This window comes from Canis aureus, chromosome 19 (assembly GCF_053574225.1).
Source record: "Canis aureus isolate CA01 chromosome 19, VMU_Caureus_v.1.0, whole genome shotgun sequence".
NCBI classification, from domain to species: Eukaryota; Metazoa; Chordata; class Mammalia; order Carnivora; family Canidae; genus Canis; species Canis aureus.
Genome location: NC_135629.1, coordinates 55,053,467 through 55,080,026, shown reverse-complemented (window position 1 = coordinate 55,080,026; position 26,560 = coordinate 55,053,467). Strand labels below are relative to the sequence as shown.

The following is a 26,560-nucleotide window of genomic DNA, read 5'->3' as shown; positions in this document are numbered from 1 at the left end:
GGTGCCGTCAAGAAAGGGAAGCTACTGCTTTTACAGAAGGAGCTCTAGGCCACAGGAGGTCACCTGGGAGACCTGGCAGACAGATGGTGGCTGAAGCCACAGGATTCGGCAGCAGGAAAACAGTAGCTCACAGAGACGCTAGAAGGTTGATCTACAGCTTGATCTCCTGAACACAACGGGTAGGGTGGAGTGGAATGGACGGGCTGGTGCCAAGCCTGGGGTGCCCAGCATTCACCAGCATTCACCACGGTCAGCACTTTTCTAAGCACTTAACACACATAATGATGCCTTCACAGCCCGAAACAGGGGTGCTCTCACCTGCCCCATGTCGCAGAAGAAGAAACCGAAATAGGCAGGTAAGCTGCGTGGTGCCACATAGCCAGTCAGCAAGGAGTCAGGACTCGCTCTGGGTAGACTGTGTTCTCTGGAAGCCCTGGCCCTTGGTGGAGAGCAGGAGGAGTCCTTTAGGACTCCCCAGAGCTAGGCACGGAGCACGTAGGCTGGGCAGGGGCCTTCCCCCGAACGCCCGCAGTGTGTCCTGCTCTCGTGACCTGGGATGGGCCACTGGCAGCTGGTGTGTGCATCACAGCATGCTGAAACGGCTAATCAGAGCTCTCTCTGGATGAGACTTCCAGCCTGGGCGGCTTAGGAACCGCCGAGAGGGTGACACTCCCTGCCCAGGAACCCAGCCTGCTGCTCAGGAGATGCAGGCAGCACGGCAACGCCTCTAAGAGCCAGCAGCACATTCAGTGAGGAGCAGCCAAGGGTGTGCTAAGCCCACAGTCACAAGGGCAACATCCTTGTCACTCCAGCCAGACCCTACACATGCCACACTCTCCACAAAGGCAGCCGAAGCTGGCCTCAAACATTCTCAGTGCAGGCCATGGGCGGCCACTCCACTGTCCGGGATACTGGCCACAGGCCAGCGTCTCTCTCCAGACTCAGCAAACTAAGAAGCAGAGGAACTGGCCAAACTGGTGCCAGCGCCCAAAGCTGACGGCACGTGGACTCATCCTCAGCTTTTGGGCAATCCAGGACATGGGAGCCCTGGCCAAGGCCCATGCCTGGCATGGGCCCACGTGAAGGCCAATGGCCCAGAGCTGTGGGAGCAACTGGCCGTACTTGTGGTTTCCGCTGCTGCCCCTCCGCCACCTTGGGCCCCACCCTCTTCTGCAGCTGGCAGGGCTGGCCCTGGAGGACCCTGAGGCTTACTGCCCCACCCTGGGTGCAGCCAGACTCCTGGTGGCCCAGAACTCACCAGCTAAGGAGAGCCTCAGGGTTATGTCCTTGCCATCTGGGCCCTGCCCACACTTCTCTTTTGGAGCCTGTTTGCCATTCTCCTCTTAGAAGGCCCTAGGGTTCAAAAAACAGTTAAACGTGAATCTGATCGTGGTCCTATATCTAACTGCCAGTTTAGAGGGCTGTAGTCAGCAACATCCCCATAGGACAAACCATACAGCTTCTTAAAATGCTTTGCAAGGGAGAAAAGGGAGAGAGAGAAAAGATTTAAAGAACCTTAAGAAATGCAGCAACCGGCAACAATGCACCAACCTTATCTGAATCCTGATTTGAACAAATTATTAAAAAGAAAAAAATATATATATATATACACACACACGCACACATACACACATGATAATAGGAAAACTCTGATGTTACTGGATGTTTGATATTAAGAATTGTTCATTTATTAGTTCCCAGCTATAATGACACGGTGGTTAGATACTTTTAAAAAGAGGTTTATCGTTTATAGACACAGACTGAAATATTTACAGATTAAAAGACAGGATGTCTTGGACTTGTGCTTCAAAATAGTCCTGGGGCTAGAAATGAAAACAGCACTGTACTCAAGTGAGTAACTGCTAGAGTGGGGGGTAGGTGTTGTGCCGCACGGTCTGCTCCGCTACTCTACTGTGTATATTTTTCAACATTTGAAAGACTTTTAACGTACAGGATTGGCTCCACCCAGCCCTGCTCACAGCTCTGCACCTGAGTCTCTTCTGGTACCAGGGACAAGATGCAGACAGGACCTCTCAAGGAGCCCAATTTGAGGCCAACAAAATTTTCCATCCCTGGATCCCCAGGGATCCTCCTTGGCCCCAAGGTGAATGCAGGTAGACATCTGCTTCAAGTAGCCACCTGGCCACCAGCACCACTTACAGAGCCCTCCCAGGGCCAGGTGCTGCATCACAGGCTTCACCTAGCACCTTACTTGGTGCTTGCCAGTGCTCTGGGAGTTAGTCACTGCTCTCCCCACATATCAGGAGAGGAAACTGAGGTTTAGTGGCATTTAATCACTGGCCAAGGGCACACAGAACCAACGAAGCTCAGGCCACCGAGCACACGGACCACAGCCTCCAGCATCTTCATCTTCCTGTGGACCTGGCTGCACCGCGCCTGGCTCTCGGTTCCCATGGTGCACCTGCTCAGGACTGCAGCCAGGGTGACAAGGGACACTGCCCCCTGCCCAGGAGGGAAAGAGAGGAAGGGAAGCACTGCAGCCAACAAACACCACCAAATCTGAAATTCCACTTCCAGGACTCCAGAGGCTGAAGGAGGGTCACCAAAGCATTTCTGAAGTGAGAGGCCTAGCGATGCCCAGTGTCCCTCCCCAGGAAGCGCAAGGGACTCTACAGCCAGTCTAAGCTAAGCAGTGTGCTACGCAGCTGTCATAAAAAACGAGGTAGAGTTAGGGGGACTGCTGTGGGAGGTCCACAGATATTTGTTTAGAAATGCATCTCCCTCCCTCCCTGTCTCTCTCACACACACCCGCACAGAAAATAACTGCTTCTGGATGGACTTCACTAACTGCTTATAGTGTTCACTTCAGGGAGACAGACAGGAGAGGGGACTCTGATTCCTGCAGCCCACACCCATCACCTCTGTAGTTAGATGCAGAAAAATGACTTTAAAAGACTTAAGGGGGACACCTGGGTGGCTCAGTGGTTGAACATCTGCCTTTGATTCAGCTCCTGATCCCGGGGAACCTACTTCTCCCTCTATCTATGTCTCTGCCTCTCTCAGTATGTCTCTCATGAATAGACAGAATCTTTAAAAAGAAAAAAGAAAAAAAAAAGGCTTAAGGAATACAGTGCAATGTGGGCTAAAAATTGTGGGCTCTGCAGTCCAAGACCTTCTGGATAGCAAAACAGCTTTGCCATCGACTCACTGTATGACCCTGGACAAGCCATTCCACCTCTCTGAGCCTCAATGAGAGGAGGAAATAAAACCACAGGGTTCTGGGTGTACAAGGGAAGGAGGAAGGAGAGACTGTGGCTCTGACCAGTAAGGTGGCATCATTCTGGCCCTCCCCCTGCCCTCTCTACAACTGCTCTGCCACGATGAACCCAGGACAACTTCTCTCAATGTCCGAACCGAGGCTGCATGAGCCCATGGCTTGGCCCCAAGTGAGCACAGGGGTGAGCTACGGTTGACATTATGGCTTGTCCTGCCCTCCTCATCTGCACTCCTCCCTCACTTTGGGGGGTGACAGTGCAAATGACTCAGTTACATGATTCCCATCTTTACAGGAAACATATTCAGTCCAGAAAGATTCTCAGAGAAGCTGACTCCAGGCAGATTCTTCTATCCCCTTCTCAAGGAGCTCAGGAGAAGGCACTGGTTAGGGAGCCAAGCTGGAGGGTAGACTGTCCCTCCTGGTGTCCGGGGGTCAGGCTAAGTCTCTTCTCATACACATTTGCTCTTTCCAGATGCTTTTCCGCCCCTCTCCAGACACTGCCCTCTAGAAACCAAGGGTGCTTCTGGGGTCCCACATGGAGGAACAGAAGGATGCTACAGGGAAAGAGTCACTGCATAGCAGGCTGGCATTCACGCGGCTTGTCACAAGTTGGCAGCTCCCTGACCTTTCCCTGGGTCTCTTAGCACCACATCCCTTCCTGTTCTGGTTCCTCAGCAATCCCCCAGTTAGGGCTGGGCCCATGGGCTGCATCAACCAGCCAACTGTCCCTGTGCAGAGAAACTACCAGCAGCTGGCTCTGCAGAAGATGCTTGCCTCCTGAGCTCTGCAGAGCCCCAGAAGCTGACCCAGGTTCAGACAGAGCCAAAATGGTGGTGACCCTAGAAGGGACAAGCTACAAGAGGTGAACATGAGTTCCCCACCCAATCATTCCAGACTGGCTCTCACCGACCAAGCCTCAGCCTAAACTGAGAGCAGGTGGGAGAAGCCTAGCCCAGCCCAAGGGGAGAAGGTGTCACAGGCCAGGACCCTTTCCACTCCAGAGAGGGTGGGGAGGGGCAGAAGAGCACAGGGTTCCGTGGCCCTGGGGCCCCCACCAGCTTGTTGCCAATCCTACCACACTGTCTACATGGCTGTTTCCCCAAAACACAAGTCAGCCAAGATGTGTCCAAGAAGATGCCTCTGAGTAGGCTAGGAAGCTGGCAAGCACGGTTTTAACTCACTTTAAAACAAAACAAAACAAAAAAAACCTCTTCCAAATAAAACCATGCAAACCTCCAAATCAAATGTACCAAAATGCCCCTCCTGTGACCTCAGATAATAGCATTTGAGTAAAGCCATGGAGAGTTAGTGACGGCTAGGGCTCACTGTCCAATAATAACTTATTATAGGGGGTGGGGGTGGAGGGCAGGAAGGATGTCTAATATTAGCAGCAAATAACCAAAACAAACTTTATACTTTACCACTTCTGAAAATTGGGCTATCTCTTAAAGTCAGCGTGCACACCTTTTCCTCCTCCCGGAGTGTGTTATTACTTTGATGGTACATCTCACCATGAAACAGCCAAGCTGCAAATTCAAAACCAAAATGTGCCCAGGCCAGCATTCACTCCCTGACAAACACCCACAGGGCGCAGGCGGGGCCGCTGGCCTCAGGCCCGGGCACCATGAGAAATGAAAGAGCAGTTGCTTTGGGCGTAGAAAACCTCTTGTTCCCATTTCACAACTGATTCCCTTCTCTCCTCTTGGTTTTGCCAATCACTCCAAGCCAGAAACTCAGGACTACGAGGAGCCAGCTTGACTTTGAAAAGGAAAAAATCAGATCTAAGAGGATTCCCAGGGAAAATGAAGTCACATCAAACGACGCCTTAGATCTAGAACTACTGAGTCCAGCTGCTGGCCTCAGCTAATGACTCAAAACCAAACCACAACAGCAATTCCCATGCCAAGGTCAAAGTGCCATGAACACTAGCAGGTATATCATGGGGTTACCAACTGGCAAAACTGAAGGAGCTCGTAAGAACTGATCTTAGCCCAGAGAGGGAGGGGAGTGAGGGGTGCAGATCGCATCCTCAGGGGTCACACGCTCAGGGAGAGGCAGCAGCCCCCAGGTGCATCCCACACCTACTCACTATGCCCAAGACCAAACCCTGGAGCCTCCCTCCCATGAGGACACTTTAGGGCCCCAACTCCACCTCCCATCTGGGACACAGACAAGTACTTCCTGTCGGGCAGCCACTGAATTACTTCCGGAAAACATTGAACCAGATATGCTCTGTAATGTGACCATGCCACCACAAAGCAATCTGGGATGGGCAGGAGATGAGTGCTTTGCTGGGGATTGTGGAGCCCTGGCCAGAGGCAGATGAACCCAGAGGCAGATGAACCCAGAGGCAGCAGAGGGATCAACCCTTCACCAAGGGTCTAACAGCACACCCACTCCCCACATACAGGTCTGAGAGGGCTTTTTCTGAAGGAAGTGCTCCCTTTCCCCTCAATGGCCAGCACACTCCAATGGCTTCCCAATGTGCCTGGGCTGAGTTGCCCTGCCAATCACCAGCCTCCCTTCTGAACCCAAGTGCCCCTGACTCGCCACTTACACAGTGTGGCTGCTTTCACCTAGAAGGGTGTCTCTTGGTCTTCTCCATCCCGCCGACTCCTACCCACCTGCACATCTCAGGGTAAACCTGGCTTCCTAAGGAAAGCCTTTCCTTACACATTTCCCCTCTTTCTGAATGAGTCCTCCATAATACCCTCACAGTATCACAGTATTAAGATAAAGATACTTGTATCCAAAATGTATTGCCTTAAAACTCAAACAACAAGAAAACAACTAACCCAACCAACAACAACAAACCTCTAGAGTTCTGAACACTTCACCAAAGGAAATAAAGGAACTGCAAACAAACACATGAAAAGATGCTGTCATTAGCCAGCAGGTTAATGCATATCAAAACCTCATGATTTAGATTTAGTTTAGTTTAGCTTTTTTTTTTTTTTTTTTTTTAGATTTATTTATTTAGGGCAACCCCGGTGGCCCAGTGGTTTAGCGCCACCTTCAGCCCAGGGCTTGATCCAGGAGACCCGGGATCGAGTTTCACGTCAGGGTCCCTGCATGGAGACTGCTTCTCCCTCTGCCTGTGTCTCTGCCTCTTTCTCTCTGTGTCTCTCATGAATAAATAAATAAAATCTTAAAAAAGAAAAGATTTATTTATTCATTCATGAGAGACACAGAGAGGCAGAGACACAGGCAGAGGAAGAAGCAGGCTCCATTGCAGGGAGCCCGACATGGGACTCGATCCTGGGACTCGAGGATCACACTCTGGGCCGAAGGCAGGTGCCAAACCACTGAGCCACCCAGGGATCCCTCGGTTTAGGTTTAAGTTTAGGTTTAGGTTTAGGTTTAGGGATACCAGCTCACACCAACTGGGATGGCTAGAATAAAAAAACAGGAAGTACTTGGCAAGAAGACAAGAGAAGCTGGAACCCTGTGTGCTGCTGGTGGGAATGTAAAATGGTACAGTTGCTACAGGAAAAAGTAGGGCAGTTCCTCAAAAAATTAAACAGAATTACCATATGATCCAACAATTCCACTCCAACATATGTGGCCCCAAAGAAGTGAAAACATATGCACACAAAAACTTGCACACAAAATTGCTAAGAGTGGAAACAACCCAAACACTCATCAACGGATGAACAGATAAATGTGGTCCATTCATACGATCGAATATATCCAGCCATAAAAAGGAATGAAGTACTGATGTGTGCCACAATGTGGATGAACTCTGCGAACATTACGCAAAATAAAAGATGCCAGTCAGAAGAGGCCACACACTGTACAATTCCATTTTTTTTTAAATACAATTCCATTTATATGAAAGGTTCAGAAGAGGTAAATCTATAGCTACAAAGTCAATTAGTGGTTGCCAGGGACTAGAGGGAGGGGGGAGGAGGAGTGACTGCTAATGGGGAGTTTCTTTGTGGGTGAAGGAATATTCTGGAATCAGTGGTAATGGTGGCACAACTCCGAATATGCTAAAAACCAATGGAATGTATATTTTCAATGTATGAATTATATGGTATGTGAATTAAATTCTCCATGAAGCTATTTTTTAAAAACGAGAGACATGACTATACAACCCCCCGGGGAGGTGCAAATGGAGAAGAGCGACCATCAGGCAAGAATGCAGAACAGCAGACAGCTGCTGGCACAGCCTAGAGAGCCAAGCACACCTGCTCCGTGCCTCCAGAGGCCCCGCCCAAACCGGGATTGTTACCCACGTGAACTGAAAACTTACGTTCATACAAAAACCCACACACAAATGTTTAGGGCAACTTTATTCATAATCCCCCAGAACCGGAAACAATTGCGATGCCCTTCAAGCCACGCACGGGTAAATGAACCACAGCGCAGCCGCACGATAAAAAGGAACAAGCAACACATTCAGGCAACAACACGGAGGGATCTTCTGCGCATTTTGCCAAGTGACAGAAGCCACACACAAAGGGCTGCATGCCGTGCGGTTCCATTTATATGACGATCTGGAAAAGGCAAAACTCCAGGGATGGGAAACAGATGAGTGGTTCCAAGGGACCAACGGGGCAGGGGACTGACTTCAAAGGGCCGGCGTGAGGGGACGTGGGGGAGGACGGAAGTGATCCGCATGGCGCTGTGGTGGCAGATGCACAACCACATGTCAAAACCCGGAATTTCACTGAAAACAAACTAAAACAGCAATAACCACCACCAGACGGGCAGGAGGAGGGGTCCACAATGGAATGTAGACTGTGACGAATGGATCAAACGCAGACCTAACCACACCGATAAGATGGAGCCACAGGGCTGTCATAAACGACCTAGTGAAGAAGCCGTGTTTTGGCTGGACACTGGGAGGCCCAAGACCAAGCAAGCGACACACGGACACTGTCCTCACACTGGTAAATTTCCTTCTCCCAGGAAGTACCTGTCAGCAATTTGGAAACTACCTTCCGAGTCCGCTGGAGCTCAACAGTAAGAGGGTCAGGTTTCTCCCTTCAGAGAAAGTTCAACTAAGCGATGGAGGAATGCTAGAAAAGACTTGTTGGTGCAGGACTGGGGGTGGAAGCACTGGTATGAGCTGATGTTCACTGTGATATACGCGCTGACAGATGGACGCAGAAAAAAACGCAGGCGGGGGCAGTGAGCACAGGTGACCCTTGACCAACACAGGGGTTAAGGCTGCCGATCTCCTCTCACCCCCTGACACCCCTCACCCCAGCAGTCCAAAATCTGCATATAAGCTTTTGGTGCCCCCAAAGCTTAACTACTACTAATAGCCTACTGTTGACTAGAAGCCTTACCAGTAATATAAACTGTTGATAAACACATCTTGTATGTTTTGTTATTACATACTGTAATCTTTAACAATAAAGCTAGAGAAAATAAAATGTTATTTAAAAAATCATAAGGAAGAAAAAAATACATTTACAGTCCTAAGCAGTGTTTATCCAAAAATCCACATCAAAGTGGACTCACACAGTTTGAACCCATGCCGTTCAAGGGTCAACTGTACACGTGCACATATCTCCCAGCTCTATCACAGGAGAGATCCAAAGGCAGTGATACCCTAGCAAAAAGCACACTTCATTCCCAGATCTTGGCTTTTATGTACCGTTGTTTAACAAAGGGGAGCAGGGCTCCTGTAGAACTGGCTGATTCTAGGGCCAGAGCAGGGAAACCCAAGACAAGCCTGAGAACCCTATGGTGCCCGAAAACCCATGGGGACATAACGAAAAGGCACAGGGGTTCCCCTGAAGGAGGTCCCATTGGTCAGAGTGAGATCAGTTGGAAAACAATAATAGGACTGGATTATAATCTAAAGGGAAAAAAACAAATATCCATGAATCCATATTGATATAAATGAATGAATGAATAAGTATGTAAATGGGGAAGAAGGGACAACTCTTCCTTACAGAAAAACTCCAATGAATAATGAAAGACATGAAGGAAATGGAAATCATCATCAACACCACTGATGGATTGCTGAAACATATACCAGATGAAAACTGAAAAAGAAACAGGTTAACTGCATAGTTTCAAAGTATCTCCTTCAAATAGATACTAGTTACCATGGTGGTTTGAACCATGCCCACCAGGATGTGAAGCTGAATTTCTCTCTGCCTGAGTGTGGGCTGGACTTGAGTTACTTCTAATAACTGGAAAGAGATAAATAGTAACAACAGTGGGGAGGCCTGGCAGGCAGCGGCTTAACAAAGGGATGGAGGTTAACAACCTTAGTAACAGGTGGAGTTAATATCAAGTCCTGCCTAGTATGATGTGATGGGGGGGGGGGGGTGCTCTTCACCTCTGTGGTCTTATCAAAATCTGTAATCCTATATAATCATGAGAAAACACCAAACAAACCCAAGTTGAAGGGCATTCTTCAAAATGCGTGGCTAGTGCTTTTTTAAAATGTCAGAGTCAGAAAAGACAAGGAAAAGCAGAGAAACTGTCACAGACTGAAGGAGGCAAAAGAGACATGATGCTAAATGCAATGTAGGATCCTAAAGTAGATCCCAGAACTGAAAAAGAACACTAGGAAATGGGGAAATCCACTAGGAAATGGGGAAGTCTATAAATCTGAATTAATACTGTGTGCTGTGGTCATATAAACATTACAGAAGCAGGATGTGGAGAATATGAGGACCCTGCACAGTCTCTGCAACTGTGTTTCTAAAATTATTTCAAAATTAAAATCTACCAAAAAAAAAAAAATCTTGACTATAAGACAGTCCATACTTGGCTATTAATGAAACACCTTTATGTACATCTGGAGCAACTTGAGGTGGGTTTTTTTTTTTTTTTTTTTTAAGATTTTATTTATTTATTTATTCATGAGAGACACAGAGAGAGAGAGAGAGGCAGAGACACAGGTAGAAGGAGAAGCAGGCTCCATAGAGGGAGCCTGATGTGGGACTCGATCCCGGGTCTCCAGGATCAGACCCTGGGCTGAAGGCAGCGCTAAACCGCTGAGCCGCCTGGGCTGCCCCGCAACTTGAGTTTGTAAATCTACTTCTTCAAATGTGAATTTCATGGAATCTAAATACAGATCAAATCTGCCTGATAAAATTTCGTGTCCACATTGAGATGATTCAGTAAGTGTGATTACACGTACCAAATTTCCAATACTTAATATGAAAAAAGAATATAAAATATCTCAGGAATTTGAAAATACTGATTGCATGTTGACCCAATGTTTTAGAGATAGTGGGCTAAGTTACATTATTAAAATTAATTTCACCTGTTTCTTTTTTGACCTTTCTAAATGTGGCTACTAAAAACAATTTTTTAAAAAAGATTTTATTTATTTATTCATGAGAGACAGAGAGAGAGAGAGAGAGGCCGAGACATAGGCAAAGAGAGAAGCAGGCTCCTCTCAAGGAGCCCGATGTGAGACTCAATCCTGGGACCCCAGGATCACGCCCTGGACCAAAGACAAGTGCCTAACCGCTCAGTCACCCAGGCGTTCTGACTAAAAACACTTTAATTACATGGGGGGCTTAAATATTTCTACTGGACAGCCAGCATATGCAATGTAATTCATACACTGGAACAGGAAGGGCTTCCAATGCATCTGGCCACTTCCAGGACAACATGCAGATATACAGGGAGCATTTCAGCAAAACTCCACTTACTTTCTTGGTCCTAGGACACCAAGTTCCAAACACACTGCCCTTGTCCTGGGTGGCCCTAGCATACTGGTCTAGTTAGTTCACTTTCCACAGGAATAAATCAGCCATAGCTCAAACGGGCTTCTGGGTCAACATGTTATCAAGGGCATCTGGATGCCCCTCAATGACCCTGAACTCCCTACTCAAGGATGTTCACGTTATACATTCATTCTGTCCAATACTGTGTTTTGCTGTCAGTGTTTAAGAACAGGGACCTATCCAGGGGCACCTGGGTGGCTCAGTGATTGAGTGTCTGCCTCTGGCTCAGATTATGATCCTGGGGTCCTGGGATCAAGTCCTGCATCAGGTTCCCCACAGGGAGCCTGCTTCGCCCTCTGCCTATGTCTCTGCCTCTCTCTCTGTGTCTCTCATGAATAAATAAAATCTTCAAAAAATATATAAAAATAACAATAAAAAAAATACAGGGACCTATCCAGAATTCATACAACTCAACAACAAAAAGACTACTCAATTAAAAACTGGGCAAAAGCCTCGAATACATGTTTTTTCAGAGAGGATCTGTTACTGGCCAACGAGCACATGAAAAGACGCTTGGCATAATCAGTCACTTTGGAAATGCAATTCAAAACCACAATGAGATACCACTTCACACCCACTAGGATGGCTATGGTTGAAAAAAACTAATAAGTAAAAAAAGGAAGGAAGTGCTGGCAAGGATGTAGAGGAAACGAGCCCTCACACACTGCTGGCAGGAATGTAAAAACAGTTTAGCGACCCTGGAAAATAGTTTGGTGGTCCCTTAAAGAGTTAAACATAGAGGGGACGCCTGGCTGGCTCAGTCAGAAGAGCATGTGACTCCTGATCATGGGGTCATGATTTCAAGCCCCACATTGGGTATTGAGATGACTAAAAAAAAAGAAAAAAAAAAGTTAAACACAGAAATACCATGACACACCAATTCCACTCCTAGGAATCCACCCAAAGAGAGTGAAGACTGGTATTCAGACAAGCACACGCACATACATGTTCATGGCAGCAGACGATTCATGACAGCCAAAAGCTGCGAACAGCTCAAATGTCCATTGGCTGTGCCACATCCATGCCGTGGAATGTTACTCAGGCACGAAGAAGGACAGTATGATATATGCTACAATGCAGATGAACTCAGAAATGTTCCACCAAGTGAAAGGAGCCAAATACCAAGGTAACATGAGGAATAAGTGCTCAACGGGCATAGCCTTTCTTTTGGGGCTGAAGAAAATATTCTGGAACTAGATACAGGTGGTGGTTGTGTAACACTGTGAATGCACTAAAATGCCACTGAACTGTTCACTTAAAACTGGTTAATTTTCTGTTCTAGGAATTTCACCTCAGTCTCTAAAAAGGTCGGGGGGGGGCACCATACAGCAGTCGTGTCACAAGACTTCTTGACGTACACAGCTGCCCCCTCTAGAATCCATCTGGTCCGTCCATTCATTCATTCCACAAATATTTACCCAGGGCCATCTCTGTGCTGGAGGCCAGGACAGCCGAGAGCGTGACTGATGGACGGGGTGCTGCCCTCGAGAGCTAACATTCTAGAGGCAGAAACAGACATCACACAAATCAACACAAACACATTTAAGTTCCAAGGAAAAGCAAAAAGCACAGTGTTCCAGGAGAGAGAAGGGAAGACCAGACTCCGAGAGGAAGGGGAGGGCAGACCTCTCCTGGCTTTCCTCCGTCCTCACTGTGGAGTCTGGGGCAGGTTAATGTCCCTCATCTGTCATTTTCCTGCCTGTAAAATGGGCCCCTGGCCTAGGTTATCATTAAATGCTCGTTTCCTAAAGATAAAATTATCTGAAGTACGGCAATATTAAAAAAAAAAATCCCATAATCATCTCAATAAATGTAGAAAAGAACACTGGACATAATTCAATGCTCTTTTTTGATGAAAAACAACACTCAGCAAACTAGAAACAGAAGGAAACTATCTCAACATAATAAAAGCCACATATAGAAAACCCACAGGCAACACCACACTCAAGGGGGAAAGATGGAGCCCTTTTCCTCCAAGATCAGCAACAAGGCCGGGATGCCTCTCGCCACTTGTATTTAACACAGTGCTGGAAGTCATGGCCAGAGCACAAGGCAAGAAAAAGAAAAGCTAAAACAAAAGCATCAAAATTGGAAAGGAAAAAGCAAAATTATTGTTAGCAGATAATATCCTCTTATTTTTTTTAAAAGATTTTACTTGTTTATTCATGAGAGACACAGAGAGAGGCAGAGACACAGGCAGAGGGAGAAGCAGGCTCCATGCAGGGAGCCCGACGTGGGACTCAATCCTGGGACCCTGGGATCACAGCCTGAGCCGAAGGCAGATGCTCAACCACTGAGCCACCCAAGCGTCCCAGATATCCTCTTATATGTAGAAGACCCTAAGACACACCACACACACACACACACACACACACACACACAAACTGTTCAAACAAATAAATCAGCAAAGTTATGGGATACAAAATCAACACAAAAAAATCAACTGCATTTCTATATGCTAACAAGGAACAAAGTGAGAACAAATCCACTTACAATAGCATCAAAAAGAGTAAAATACTTAGGAATTAACCAAGGAGGTAAAAGATTTGTACAATAAAAACTACAAAACACCACTGAAAGAAATGAAAAAAAGACAGAAATGGAAAGACATCTATATTTGTGGACTGGAAGGCTTCATATTGTTAATATTTCAACACTGATGGATAGAAGCAGAAAAATGTTCACCATGAGCCTGGAAGGCTGACCTATAGACTGCATAGTTCTGGTAAGGATCAGATACATGCCGGTTGCTACATTCTTCAAGGGGCTCATGACTGCCTCTACATCTCACCGATAGTTAACATCGAACTGAGTGATAAGCACCAGAGAAATCTTGCGAAAGTAGTTTTTCAAGTAGAAATTTGAAGAAAACATTTATGACCTAATACTCCTTGCCCATCCCTTCCCCCTTCAGCACTAAGCATATAACTACCAGCTCTATACAACAAAAGTAGAGCCCCTTTCTGCCCATGGGTCTTGTCCCTGTGCTACTTACATAAACTAAGTTGCACCATACCCCGTCTCAGGAATTCTTTCTTGGCCATTGCACTCGGCGACCTTGCAACAGTACAGCTGTTGTGGAAAACAGCATGGTGGTTCTTCAGAATATTAAAAATAGATTTACCATATGTCCTAGTAATTGCATGTCTGGATATATACCCAAAAGAATTAAAGCAGGATCTCAAAGAGATACTTCTATGTTCATGTTCATAATGGCAGTGTTCACAGGAGCTAAAACATGGAAGCAACTCAAGTGTCTCTAGATAGATAAATGGATAAGCAAAATGCGGCGGCTATATCCACACAGTACTATTTTTAAAAGTACTCCTTTAAAAAAAGGAATGAGGCACTGACCCATGCTACAACATGGATGAACCCTGAGAACATGGCGCTCAGCAGAGAGACCCAAATAACAAAGGACCAGCATTGTACAAGGTCCCTACAACAGGCAAGTTCACAGAGAAAGAAAGTAGAACAGAGGTTCCCAAGGGCAGGGGGAGGAGAGATTGTTTCATTGGCATGGTTTTATTTGGGATGATCAAAAAGCTCTGGAAATAGTAGTGATGGTTGCACAGTACTGTACATGTGCTTGATGCCATGGAGTTGTACATTTAAAAATGGCTAAAATGATAAGTATTATGTCACAGACACACACACCCTCACACACTACAAACTGGTAAAGGCAAAATCAATAAAATGGACTCCATCAAAACCAAGAACTTCTGTCCTTTGCAAGACAGTCCTGAGAGCCTGAGGAGACAAGCCACCAATTAAAAGTATTGTAAAGGACTAGTATCCAGAAATATAAAGAAATCTCCCAAATTCAGTAAGAAAACAGACTACTTTTAGAAAATGGCAGACACTCCGAACATTCAGACACTTCTTTAGAGAGAATAACAAAGATGCATAGGAAAACACACTCATCGCCTTTAGTCATTAGGGAAAAGTCCAGAACCAGATGGTTTCACTGGTAAACTCTACCAAACATTCAAAGAATTAACACCTTTCTACTCAAACTCTTCCGAAACCAGAAGAGGAAGGAATACTTCCTAACATATTCTAAGAAGCCAGCATTACTTCAATACCAAAGACAAAAAACCCCACAAGAGAACAGGCCAATATTCCCTACAAATAAAGATTCCTCAAAGAAACACTAGCATTTAATATACTTAAGATTGGGATCCCTGGGTGGCGCAGCGGTTTGGCGCCTGCCTTTGGCCCAAGGCGCGATCCTGGAGACCCAGGATCGAATCCCACGTCGGGCTCCCGGTGCATGGAGCCTGCTTTTCCCTCTGCCTATGTCTCTGCCTCTCTCTCTCTCTCTCTGTGTGACTATCATAAACAAAATGAAAATTAAAAAAAAAAAATAATATACTTAAGATTATATACATAACCACTATCTATCCCAGGAATGCAAGGGTGGTTCAATATAAGAAAACCAATCAAAACATAATATGGCCACATTAATAAAACAAAAACAAGGGACGCCTCGGTGGCTCAGCAGTTGAGTTTCTGCCTTCATCTCAGGGCGTGATCCCCGGGTCCAGGGATCGAGTCCCACATCAGGCTCCCTGCAGGGAACCTGCATCTCCCTCTGCCTATGTCTCTGCCACTCTCTCTGTCTCTCATGAATAAATAGAAATCTTTAAAAATAAAAACAAACAAAGGAAAACAACCCAAGTGATTATCTCAACAAAGGCAGAAAAAGAGTTCACAAAAATGTAAGGCCCTTTCATGATGAAAACACACAGAAAGCTAGGAACAGAAGGGAGCTTCCTTAACCTGGAAAGGACAAACATGAAAAACCTACCATGAACACCATACTCAATGGCAGAAGACTGAAAACTCAGCCTTAAGCTTTAAAACTTAAGATGAGGAACAAGCTAAGGATGGGCCACTTTCACCATTACTATTCAATACTGTACTGGAAGTCCTAGCCAGAGCAATGAGGCAAGAGGGAGGGAAAGGAGGGAGGTGGGCATCCAAGTTGGAAAGGAAGAAGTAAAATTATGTCCACTTGCTGATAGCATCTCACATGTAGAAAATCCCAAAGAAGCTACAAAAAAATAAACAGGTTCAGTAAAGTTGCAAGCATAAGATCAACACACAAAAATCAGTTGTTTCTACATACCACCAACGAACAATCCAAGAAGGAAATTAAAACGATTCCACTTACAACAGCATGCAAAAGAATAAAATACCTAGGAATGAATTTAAACAAGAAGGTAAATGACTTGTATACTGAAAAGTACAGAAAAATGCTGAAATTAAAGAAAACTTAATTAAATGGAAAGACTTCCCATGTTTGTGGATTGGAAGACTTAATATCGTTAGAAGAGTAATGTCTCCCAAGTGATTTACAGATTCAATGCAATCCATATCAAAATTCCAGTGGTCTTTTTTGCAAGAACGGAAAGCCAAACATAAAACTCATATGGAATCGCAGAGGCCTCAAAAAACCAAAACCCACATTAAAAAATAAACAAACAAAACCCCCACAAAATCAGAGGGCTGTCATTTCCTAATTTCAAAACTTCCTATAAAATTACAACAATCAAAATATAATGTCACAAAGACCAATGGAATAGAATTGAGAGTTCAGAAATAAACCCAAATATCTATGGCCACCTAATCTTCAACAAGAATGCTAAGACAACTCAACAAGAAAAGTAGTCTCTCAAGCAAATGGTGCTGGGACAAACCAATAATCACATGCAAAAGAATGAATTGAGCCCCATCTGATGGCATTTATAGAAATTAACTCAAAATTATACACTACCTAAATATAAGATGTAAAACTATAAAAGTAAAGTAAACACAGGAAAAACATTCACAACTTTTGATTTGGCAATGGAGTCTGAGATTTTATATTCTAAGTGTGAATAACAAACAAAAATAGATAAATTGAACTTCATAAAAATCAAAAACTTTTACACATAAAAGGACATAATCAGAACATGATAAAACAATCTATGGGATGGGAGAAAATATTTGTAAGTCACACATCTGGTAAGGGTTTACTATCCAGAACATATAAAGAACTCATAACTCCACAACAAAAGTCCAATTAAAAACAATCCAATTAAAAATAGACTTAGGAAGTATATAGCTATTTCTCCAAACAGGGTATACAAATGGCCAATAAGCTTGGGAAATATTCACTATCATTGGTCTTTAAGGAAATGTATATCGAAACCTCAATGAGATACCATTTCATACTCACTAGGAAGGCTATAAAAAAAATTTTTTTTTAAGATTTTTTTTTTTATTCCTGAGAGAGAGAGAGAGAGAGAGAGAGAGGCAGAGACACAGGCAGAGGGAGAAGCAGGCTCCATACAAGGAGGCCAATGTGGGACTCAATCCTGGGACTCCAGGATCATGCCCCAGGCTGAAGGCAGGCGCTAAACCACTGAGCCATCCAGGCATCCCCCCCCCCAATTTTTTTTAATGGAAAATAATAAGCATCAAGGAGTTTGTGGGAAATAGGGGCCCTTGTACATTGTTGGTGGGAATATAAAATGGTGCAGCCAGTATAGCAAGCAGTTTGGCAGTTCCTCGTAAAGGTTAAAGACAGAATTAACACATGACCCAGCAATTCCACTCCTAGGTACACACCCAAAAGAAATCGAAACTGGAACTCCAACACGTACATGGACAAGGATGCTTATAGCAGCACGATTCACAGTAGCAAATAAGCGGAAGCAGCCCACATGTCTACCAACAGATGAACGAATAAACAAATTATAGCGTAGATGATCCTCACTGTTCATGCATTCCATATTTGTAAATTTGGCTACTCACTAAAATGTATTTATAAACCGAAAATCAACACTTGTGGCTTTCACATTCGTTCACAGACATGCATGGAGGGGCGAAAACTTTGAGCTTCCCGACATGCTCGTACCCAGCTGACACAGAACATGGTGGAGCTCTGCCTTCCTGTCTCAGCTCTCAGGCTGTCAACAGTGACCTTCTTGTGGTCTGTTCAGTGCCATAGTTTTCACATTTTGTGCTTTTTGTTGGTGATTTTGCTGTCTGAAAGAGCCCCAGGAATGAAGCTGAAATGTTATGTAGGGCCTAAACACAGGACGGCTGTGAGGTGCCTTACAAAGAAAATCCGTTAGACAGGCGTGGTTCAGGCAGCTGGCCGTGAGTTCAGAGTTAATGAAGTCACAGTACACATTAAATACGGTGTCTGTAGACGAAAACACACAGAACACATGGCCACATATCAATCAGTCGACGAACGTAGGACCAGAGGCTCCCAGGAGCCCAATCCTGCATTCCCTTCCCCTGGCAACAGTGGCTCAGTTGTCACTAATTCTGTGCTGATGGGGATGTTACAGAACATGACCCCTGTGACTAAGGGGAATGGCCTGTGTAGCCACCACACGCTGCAGTGTTACTCAGTCATAAGAAGAAATGGAGCATCGACACACGCTGCAAAGCAGGGGAACCTTGGAAAAACAACACTAAGTGAAAGCAGCCAGACACCAAAGGACACAAATTGTATGGCTCCTTTCAGATGAAGTGTCTGGAATAGGCAAACCCATGGGAAAGAAAGCAGGTTTGAGGTTATCAGAAGGTGCGGGTGGGGACAATGGAGAGATGGAAAATTTTAACTTTAAAATGGTTAACTACAGGGGATCCCTGCGGGGGCTCAGTAGTTTAGCACCTGCCTTCGGCCCAGAGCATGATCCTGGAGTCCCAGGATCGAGTCCCACATTGGGCTCCCTGCATGGAGCCTGCTTCTCCCTCTGCCTGTGTCTCTGCCTCCCTCCCTCTCTCCCTCTCTCTGTCTCTCATGAGTAAATAAAATCTTAAAGGAAAAAATTAAATAAAATGGTTAACTACAGGGATGCCTGGGTGGCTCAGCAGTTGAGCAGAGTCTGCCTTTGGCTAAGGTCATGATCCCAGGGTCCTGCGATCAAAGCCCACACCAGGCTCACCACAGGGAGCCTGCTTCTCCCTCTGTGTCTCTCATGAATAAATAATTAAAATCTTAAAAATAAAATAAAATAGTTAACTGTATGTGAATTTCACCTCTATCAGAAAAGACTTTATTTGATAACTGTGGTATCATAGAAAGACATCTGGGCTTTGTTCCTGGTTCCTGGCACAGATCTCCAAAACCTTTGGAATGTCCTGAGTGATGGGGCATCTTTGGTTCTAAGGAGGCAACCCTCGGTGGGCCCCTAGACAGGGGTGGTGGGATGGGGCTGGTTGCCAGAAAGACCAAGCCTTGATGAAAAGACTGAATCTTCCAGCCCCACCTCCCAACTTCCAGAGACGGGTGAGGGGTTGAAGGCTGTGACTCACCAATGCCCAGTGATCTTAATCAGTCATGCCTATGTGATGAACCTCCATAAAAACCCCTAACCAATGGGGCCTGGAGAGCACCACGTTGGTGAATTCAGGAGGTGCTGGGAGGGTAGCGTGCCATGGGAGAACACAGAAGCTCTACACCTCCAACCTCACACACCTCTTCCGTATGGTCGTTCTTCAATTGTATCCCTTATAATCAACTGTTAAGTAAAACGTTTGTCAGAGTTTTCCAGGCTTTTCTAGCAAATTATGTAACCTGAAGAGGGGAGAACTCATCAGTTAAAAATATGGAAGGCCTGGGCTTGCAACTGGCATTTCAAGTGGGGGCAGTTCTATGGGGCCGAGTCCTTAACCTCTGGGGCCTGTCCTAGCTGCAAATAGATAATGTCAGAATTGAATCTAATTGTAGGACACCCAACCAGTGTCTGCAGAGTCAGAGCTGGAGAAGTGGCCTTAGAAAGGACACCTCCCATTTGGGGTCAGAAGTGGTATAATAAAAATGCTCACTAATGCACATAATATTATTCTTGTAATAAGACAAAGCTCCCCCTCCCAGTCCAATTTTTTTTCCCGTTGGGGTAAAGGAGTGCTTTATGTGTAAAAGAACATCCTGCCAACAGGTCAGACGGAGTGCGGCCTCACATAAGTACTACTGCCAAACACCACATAAAGTAGAATTCCTTCATTTTACGGACAATGCCATAGTCAGGGTCAGGAGAGGCTAAAAACCCCTCAGGCTTACACGAGAAAATGTCCTGTGCTTGAGAAAGTGCCTTTTTTTTTTTTTCCTGTGGGCATAGATCCACCCCACTCACCAGAAAAGCTAAAGGTCATCTTTCTTCATCTCTGGAACCCTGACCTCCTCTGGGCCTGTGGGCCTCAGAAGCTGCTGTCTCCACTCACCTTTCTTACGCAGATTAACCAGCAGGAGAGGACACCATCCCCACAGCAACAGTAATAACACACGCTTACCAAATGCTCCTAAGTGATGGGCACTGGGCCAAGTGCTTTGCCTTTCATCTCTCTGAGTCTTCCCACCAGCCCTGAAAACCCCATCTTGGAGATAGAGAAACTGAGGCCCAGGGAAGTAACCTGTCCACTCACTTCCCCCTCTGCCTACTGTCTCAAAGATCAACTTCCCTCACCTACAGCTGAAGAACCAAATGCAACTCTTGCCTATAGTCAGGGTGGAAAAGCCATCAGGAGATCCATTCATAATGCCCCTGCTTCAACCAGTACTCTAAACCTATAGAAGCTCCTTTTGCAGAGAACTGGTGTTCACTTCCCCACAACTGTCTGATTTTCACAAAACTTCAAAAACAGGGACCTGCAATCAGACAGCTGCAGAACACAATACCTAAAACACTGGCCCTGTCCCCCGGATGTAAGCAAACACCAGGATTTGTGACCAGCGGATGCCCTAGGTCATGCCTGTCTGGGGTATGTATGTAACAGGTGTACATACACAATCACAGGCTCTGCTGGCTCGAATCCCAGTCTGCCAATTACTGCGTGGCCTTCACCAAGTGACCGGCTATCCAGGAGCTCCTTCCTCCAGAGACTGGGGAGATCAGCTCCCGCCAGGCCTCCTCTGGAGACTCAGTAAGCACCTGCTTAGCAGAGCACCTGGCCCAGGGCACACACCCCACAGGACCTGTGTGTTGCTGGACTCACAAGTCCCTGGCCCCTCCCACAGCAGGCCTGCCTTCCTGGGCTTTCCCAGTGCAGGGCCGCCCTCTAGAGCTCTGGGGGCAAAACCTCCTCCAGGAACAGAGAAGTCCAGCATTTGTCCTGAGTAAGAACATGCTGCAGTTCTGCACTCAGGCTCACAGAGGCACTGCTGCCCCAGGCACATGAGCCTCTACAGGAATCGGTCAGACAAGTCAACACCAAGGAACAGGATCTCCCCCCCCCTTTTTTTTAAACAGAAAAAACAGCTGTGCACCAACAGATTTCAAATGGAAACACGAGCCGAAATTTTAAAAACCTACGATACCTAAAATGAGAGAACCATACTGTTAAGTAAATTGTACCTCAAGAAACCAGACTCCAACAAAACCTCTTAACTTGAACCAGAGGCCACCCTGGATTGCTGGACACACAAGGGTGGTGAGCTGCACACGTGCGCCCTCTAAAGGGGCACCTGGGGAAGTGGCGGCATGCCAGGGAGGGCAAAGAGCTGGGACTAGAAGCTCCAGGGGCACTGGGTCCACCCTGCCCTTGCAATACACACACACACACACACACACACACACACACATATGCCTGCTCACTCCAAGTAAGAAAGTCCAGGGATCCTGACTGGACTGAAAAGAGCACACAGGGATTTAGAACACCCTCAGAGGGGTCCTCTCTGCTTCCTCTTCGATGCCCCAGTATAGGTGAGGATGCTGTGCCCAGGAGGGACAAGTCCTACGGCCAAAGGCTCACCAGGAATTCCCTTTGTTCCCCACCAGGGGCAGGACGGAGGGGTGGAACCTTGGGAACTCAGTATGGAAGTCCGGCTGCAGGGCTCAAGAGAGCACTACAAGACCCTGAGAACGCAGTGGCCCAGGGTGGAGACCTTCCCTGTGGCTCCTCTAGGGGTGCGCAGGTTGCATCTGCAAATTGGGTTTCATAACACCTGGGGCTTCTGCATGTGGCTGGCCTAGGTCTCCCCCACCGCACAAGGCTGAGAAGGGGGTCTCAATAAACAGCGCCAACCACGCCCACCCAAACACCCCGAACACGTAGCCAGCCCCACAAAGCCACCTGCCAAGCCAGAGGACTGCAAAGGTCAGGCACTTGATTCTCCCTCCAAGAGCTCCCTGGCCACCCTCAGATACGTGGTCTGAGATTCGATACACACAGGGTAGCTCAGCCTGGAGGGCCGCTCTCACGTGCAGTTCCCACGCAGACCAAAACATAAAAAGGGAGAGAAGCGGCTCTTCTCTGGGACAAGTGTTCTTTTTTTTCTTTTTTTTTTTTTTTTAATTTTTTATTTATGATAGTCACACACAGAGAGAGAGAGAGAGGCAGAGACATAGGCAGAGGGAGAAGCAGGCTCCATGCACCGGGAGCCTGATGTGGGATTCGATCCCAGGTCTCCAGGATCGCGCCCTGGGCCAAAGGCAGGTGCCAAACCGCTGCGCCACCCAGGGATCCCGACAAGTGTTCTTAATCACTGAAATGATCTCCTGGCGTCGGGAGGTGAACTTCACTTCATAAAATCCCAGGTAGTGGACGTGCCAGAAGGGAGGAAATGCTGGGCCACCTCGGCTCTCCGCCAACCTGCTGTGTAAGCTGGAGCAGGAGACACTCTCTCTGGGGCTCAGTCCACAGCAATCTTGAGGGGCTTGGAGACACAGGGGCCTGGCTCCAGCCTCAAAATCAGAAAAAAATGCTGCTCTGGTAAACAACCTAAGTACCCACTGAAGGATAAATGGATCAAGAAAATGTGGCAAGCGCTCACACAAACAGCGGAATATTATTTGGCTTGGGATTTGGACCTTGGGAAATCTCAATGGGCTTGAAATTTTGAAGAAGAAAATCCTTCACAGATGAACCTGGAGAAATTATGCTAAGTGAAATAAGCCAGACAGAGAAAGACAGACACCAACTATATCACTTATATGTGGGACCTAAAAAATAAAAAATTCTAGAAAGAGTAGAAAGTAGTTATCAGAGGCAGTGGGGAGAGGTTGGTGAAAGGCTGCAAATGTTCAGCTGTAGGATGAATAAGTTCTGAGGATCTGATGTGTAACATGGCAACTATAGCTGGTAATTTACCATTACCTGAGATTTGCTGAAAGAGTAGAACTTAAGTGTCCCCCCCACCCTACCCCCACCCAACAAAAGGTGGTAGATGTGTTAGTTGACACAATGGGGAAAATCCTCTTACAAATGAATGCAACTGCCAAATCATCACGTGCTGCACTTTAAATGTCTTATGATTTTGTCAGTTACACCTCAATGAAGCTAAAAACAAACAAAAAAACCCAACGCTTCTGTGTCCTGTAGTGACTGGCAGCCCCGATGGAGCAGTCCTTGCAGGCGCCCACGAGCCCCCACAGAGCCCAGGGAAGACAGAAAGCAGCCCCTAGGCCCAGGTGGGGCTTCCAGCAGCAGACTCTGCAGGCGAGGTGAGGGGTGAGGCAGTAAGGGCTGGGGCTGCTGCCTCCCTGCCCACGCTGAGCACTACCCCTCCTCTAGAGGGTGAGCGCCCCAGAAGGCTCCGTGCGGCTCATGGCCAAGAAGCTGGAACAGGGTCTGGATGGTCCCCAAGACCCCTCCGAGCTGCCGTGCCTTCTGTGGGGGTACGTGAAACTGAGCAGCATCCCCCAGCCGGCTGGAGGCCTGGGGCAGCGACAGCCACTAACAGAGGCCATAGAAACCACCACAGGACAGGTGCCAGCTAAGGCACAGGCATCAAGTGCTCCTGCCTCTTGCCAACAACTCGAGAGAAAACCTGGACAGCAGCAAGGGTCCCTGGGCCAGGAGAAAGGGCTCCACAAGCCAGTGCCACTGATGCAGCCATGCACAGCCTCTGTGCGGGACTTCCTCCCTTGGGCTCAGCCCCAGCCTCCTGGCAGGCCCTTAGGGGATACCAGGAAGCTGCATGGGTGCCACCAGTGCCCAGATGGCTGCAAACACAGCTCCTAGTAGAGAGAGGAAGGTCTGTGTGTCAGGGACCAGAGAGCAGACAGGTCTCAGGAAACACAAAGGCCTTGCTGGCCTGGGGGACCCCAAACTGCTTCTAAACCTCAAAGGAATGAATCTAGTTAACCCAGAAATGAGCTGTCCCACACCAGCTGCCCCTCAGAACACCAGTGCACATGAATACCAAGAGCTTTCTGCAAATGGACTCAAGCTCCCCAGCCATCAGCAGGCTGCCTTTGTCCCCTCCCAGCACAGGCTCCCCCCCAGGGAGCTAAGAGGCCAGCGACACCTGCCTAGAGACTCACCCCAGCAGGAGTCCCACCTCCACAGTCCCTACCCCCTCTTCCATGCTCCTGGAGCACTGAGAGGCCTCCCCAGGCTGGACTTCGGAAGACTGCCCTACTGCCTGCTGCAGGGCCCGGGGCCCAGCCCCAGTCCCAGCAGGGTGGTCTCTCCTCTTCTCCTCTGCCCTTGCTGAAGAGACATGGAGCTTTTGCCCCACACACAGGCTGGCCTCCTCTTTCAAGAGTGGCCACTCCCTTGGCCTGGGGTCTTCTCCCCCAAAAGTCTCGGGATGATCCAGGCTTCTGTGACCTGGGCCCAAGACGGGCCACAGCCAAATCCCACTGAGTTATACCAGCGAAATGGCACTCGGCTCCCAGTAGGTTAGCACACCTGAGCACCACTCCCACAGGCCCTTGCTGCCTGGTGGTTTGCAGAAGAGCCAGGTATAAACAAGGGACTCATTAGGCAAGTGGTGGCATCAGCTAGCCTCCCAGGGAGCTCTCTCCTTCCTAAAACAAGGCAGAGCTGCCTGCAGTCTAACTGTGCCTATGGAAAAGCACATCTCTGAGCCAGGAAAGCTCACCATGGCCTCTTGGTGGCGCCTGTGAGGAGCAGAGGCAGGCTCCAGAAAGGCTCTTTTTTTGTTTTTGTTTTATTTTAATCCCTGGGCTTTAAAAAAAAAATGCTATGGTTTGAATGTGACCCGTAAAATTCCTTATGTGGAGTCCTAACTCCAGGAGGTGATGGAATGAGGAGGTAGGACCTCAGAAGGTGATCAGGTCCTGGGGGTAGAGCCCTCTTAAATGGGATGAGTGTTATGGAAGAGACTGGGGCACCTGGGTGGCTCAGTCAGTTAAGCGTCTGCCTTTGACTCAGATCATAATCCCAGGGTCGAGTCAGGCTCCCTGCTCAGTGGGGAGCCTGCTTCTCCCTCTGTCCCTCTCCCCACTCATGTTTTTTTATTCTCTCTCAAATAAATTAACAGTAATAATAATAATAATAATAATACCCGACACAGACCTCCTGAGGACAGAGCAAGTCTGTGACCCAGAGAGGGCCCTCCCCCGCTGAGTGGTCACACTGATCTAGGGCGTCCCAGCCTCCAGAACTGTAAGCAGTAAATTTCTGTTGTTTATATAGCAGCCCAGACGAAATAAAACACATGTAAATATATATATATATATATATATACACACACACATACATTGTGTTTAAAAAAAAACACATGGAAGAAAATAAAACAAAAACCCCTTACAATCCTACCACCTAGATTACCCTTTTAACATTTTTGGTGGACCCAATCCCTTTTCTCTATGAATAATATACATAAGCTTACTTCTTTCACTCAACAATATTAACCCCCCACCCCCACCCCCCCAGGTCATTGAAGGTTCTGTACAGATGCACCATAAACACATCTAATCACTGGCCTACCATTGGACGTTTACGTAATTCCTGCATCTTGGCCACTGCTTCTGGCCCGGTGACTAAGCCCCTGAGACCATCCACAGAACCTGGCCCTGTCGCGGCATGTCATGGCTGACACACACCTACAGGGCAACTGAGTGGGAGGCCATGTCCGCCTGCACTCCCCACCGCTGTCCCAGCAGGCCAGTTCCCCAGCCCCACCTTTCACAGGAGATGGACACCACACTCCATGGAGCCAGCACACTACCCAATGTCTGCGCCGAGTGATTCCAACATGCATCCCTGGCTCGACCTCCCCCTCTGTGAACTGTGTGTCCTTCTAACTGCTGCTATTCCAGGATCCTACCTTGTTTTTGAAGTACACCTCGATGGGCATGATGAAGCCAGCGTAACCCGACTCCTCCACTTTGTAAGGGGGCTCCTTGCACACTAAAAAGAAAGGGAAAAATGCATCATCAGCTTCCCGCACATTCCAAGGCCCAGCCGCCAGCAGCAGTAAACTGGTGGCCCCTCCGTGCCTCTTCTCGGGGGCTCAGCTGGCCTCACAGGACTGGCTTTTCAGGAGGCCAGCTCCCCCTGGGAGTGTCGAATCCCATGGAATTCGAAGCACCGCAGGGCAGAGAAGGAGCAGAGCAGGAGAAAGGTGACCCCGCCACAGGAGGAAAGCCACTGAGGGGTGCAGGAAGGGGCCTGAGACTAGCTAAGACAGAGGAGCCACTGCCAGCCACAGGCCGCACAAGTTCAACCGAATCAGGGCAGTGAGCATAACTCGGGTAAGGTGCCAGACCCCGTGGGGCCCCAGCACCCCCAGCAGAGAGGACAGCATCCACTGCCTGCCACTGCTCACTCAAATACTGGAACAGAGGCCCAGCTGGGTGCCAGTGACACAGACACGGGGAGATGGGAGATGGTGAGTCTCTGCTGGGACTCTCCGGGGTTC

At 47.5% G+C, this 26,560-nt stretch overlaps 1 protein-coding gene across 2 annotated transcripts in view; it reads right to left on the bottom strand.

The window, feature by feature from the left end:
- The window catches only part of MLLT1 (MLLT1 super elongation complex subunit), a 67,318-nt gene that overhangs the window by 24,569 nt on the left and 16,189 nt on the right, over positions 1-26,560 (bottom strand). For both annotated transcript variants that reach the window (XM_077860279.1, XM_077860280.1), the window contains exon 3: positions 25,967-26,049. In XM_077860279.1, coding sequence (XP_077716405.1) covers positions 25,967-26,049 — 83 coding nt within the window. The remainder of the gene's footprint in view (positions 1-25,966; positions 26,050-26,560) is intronic.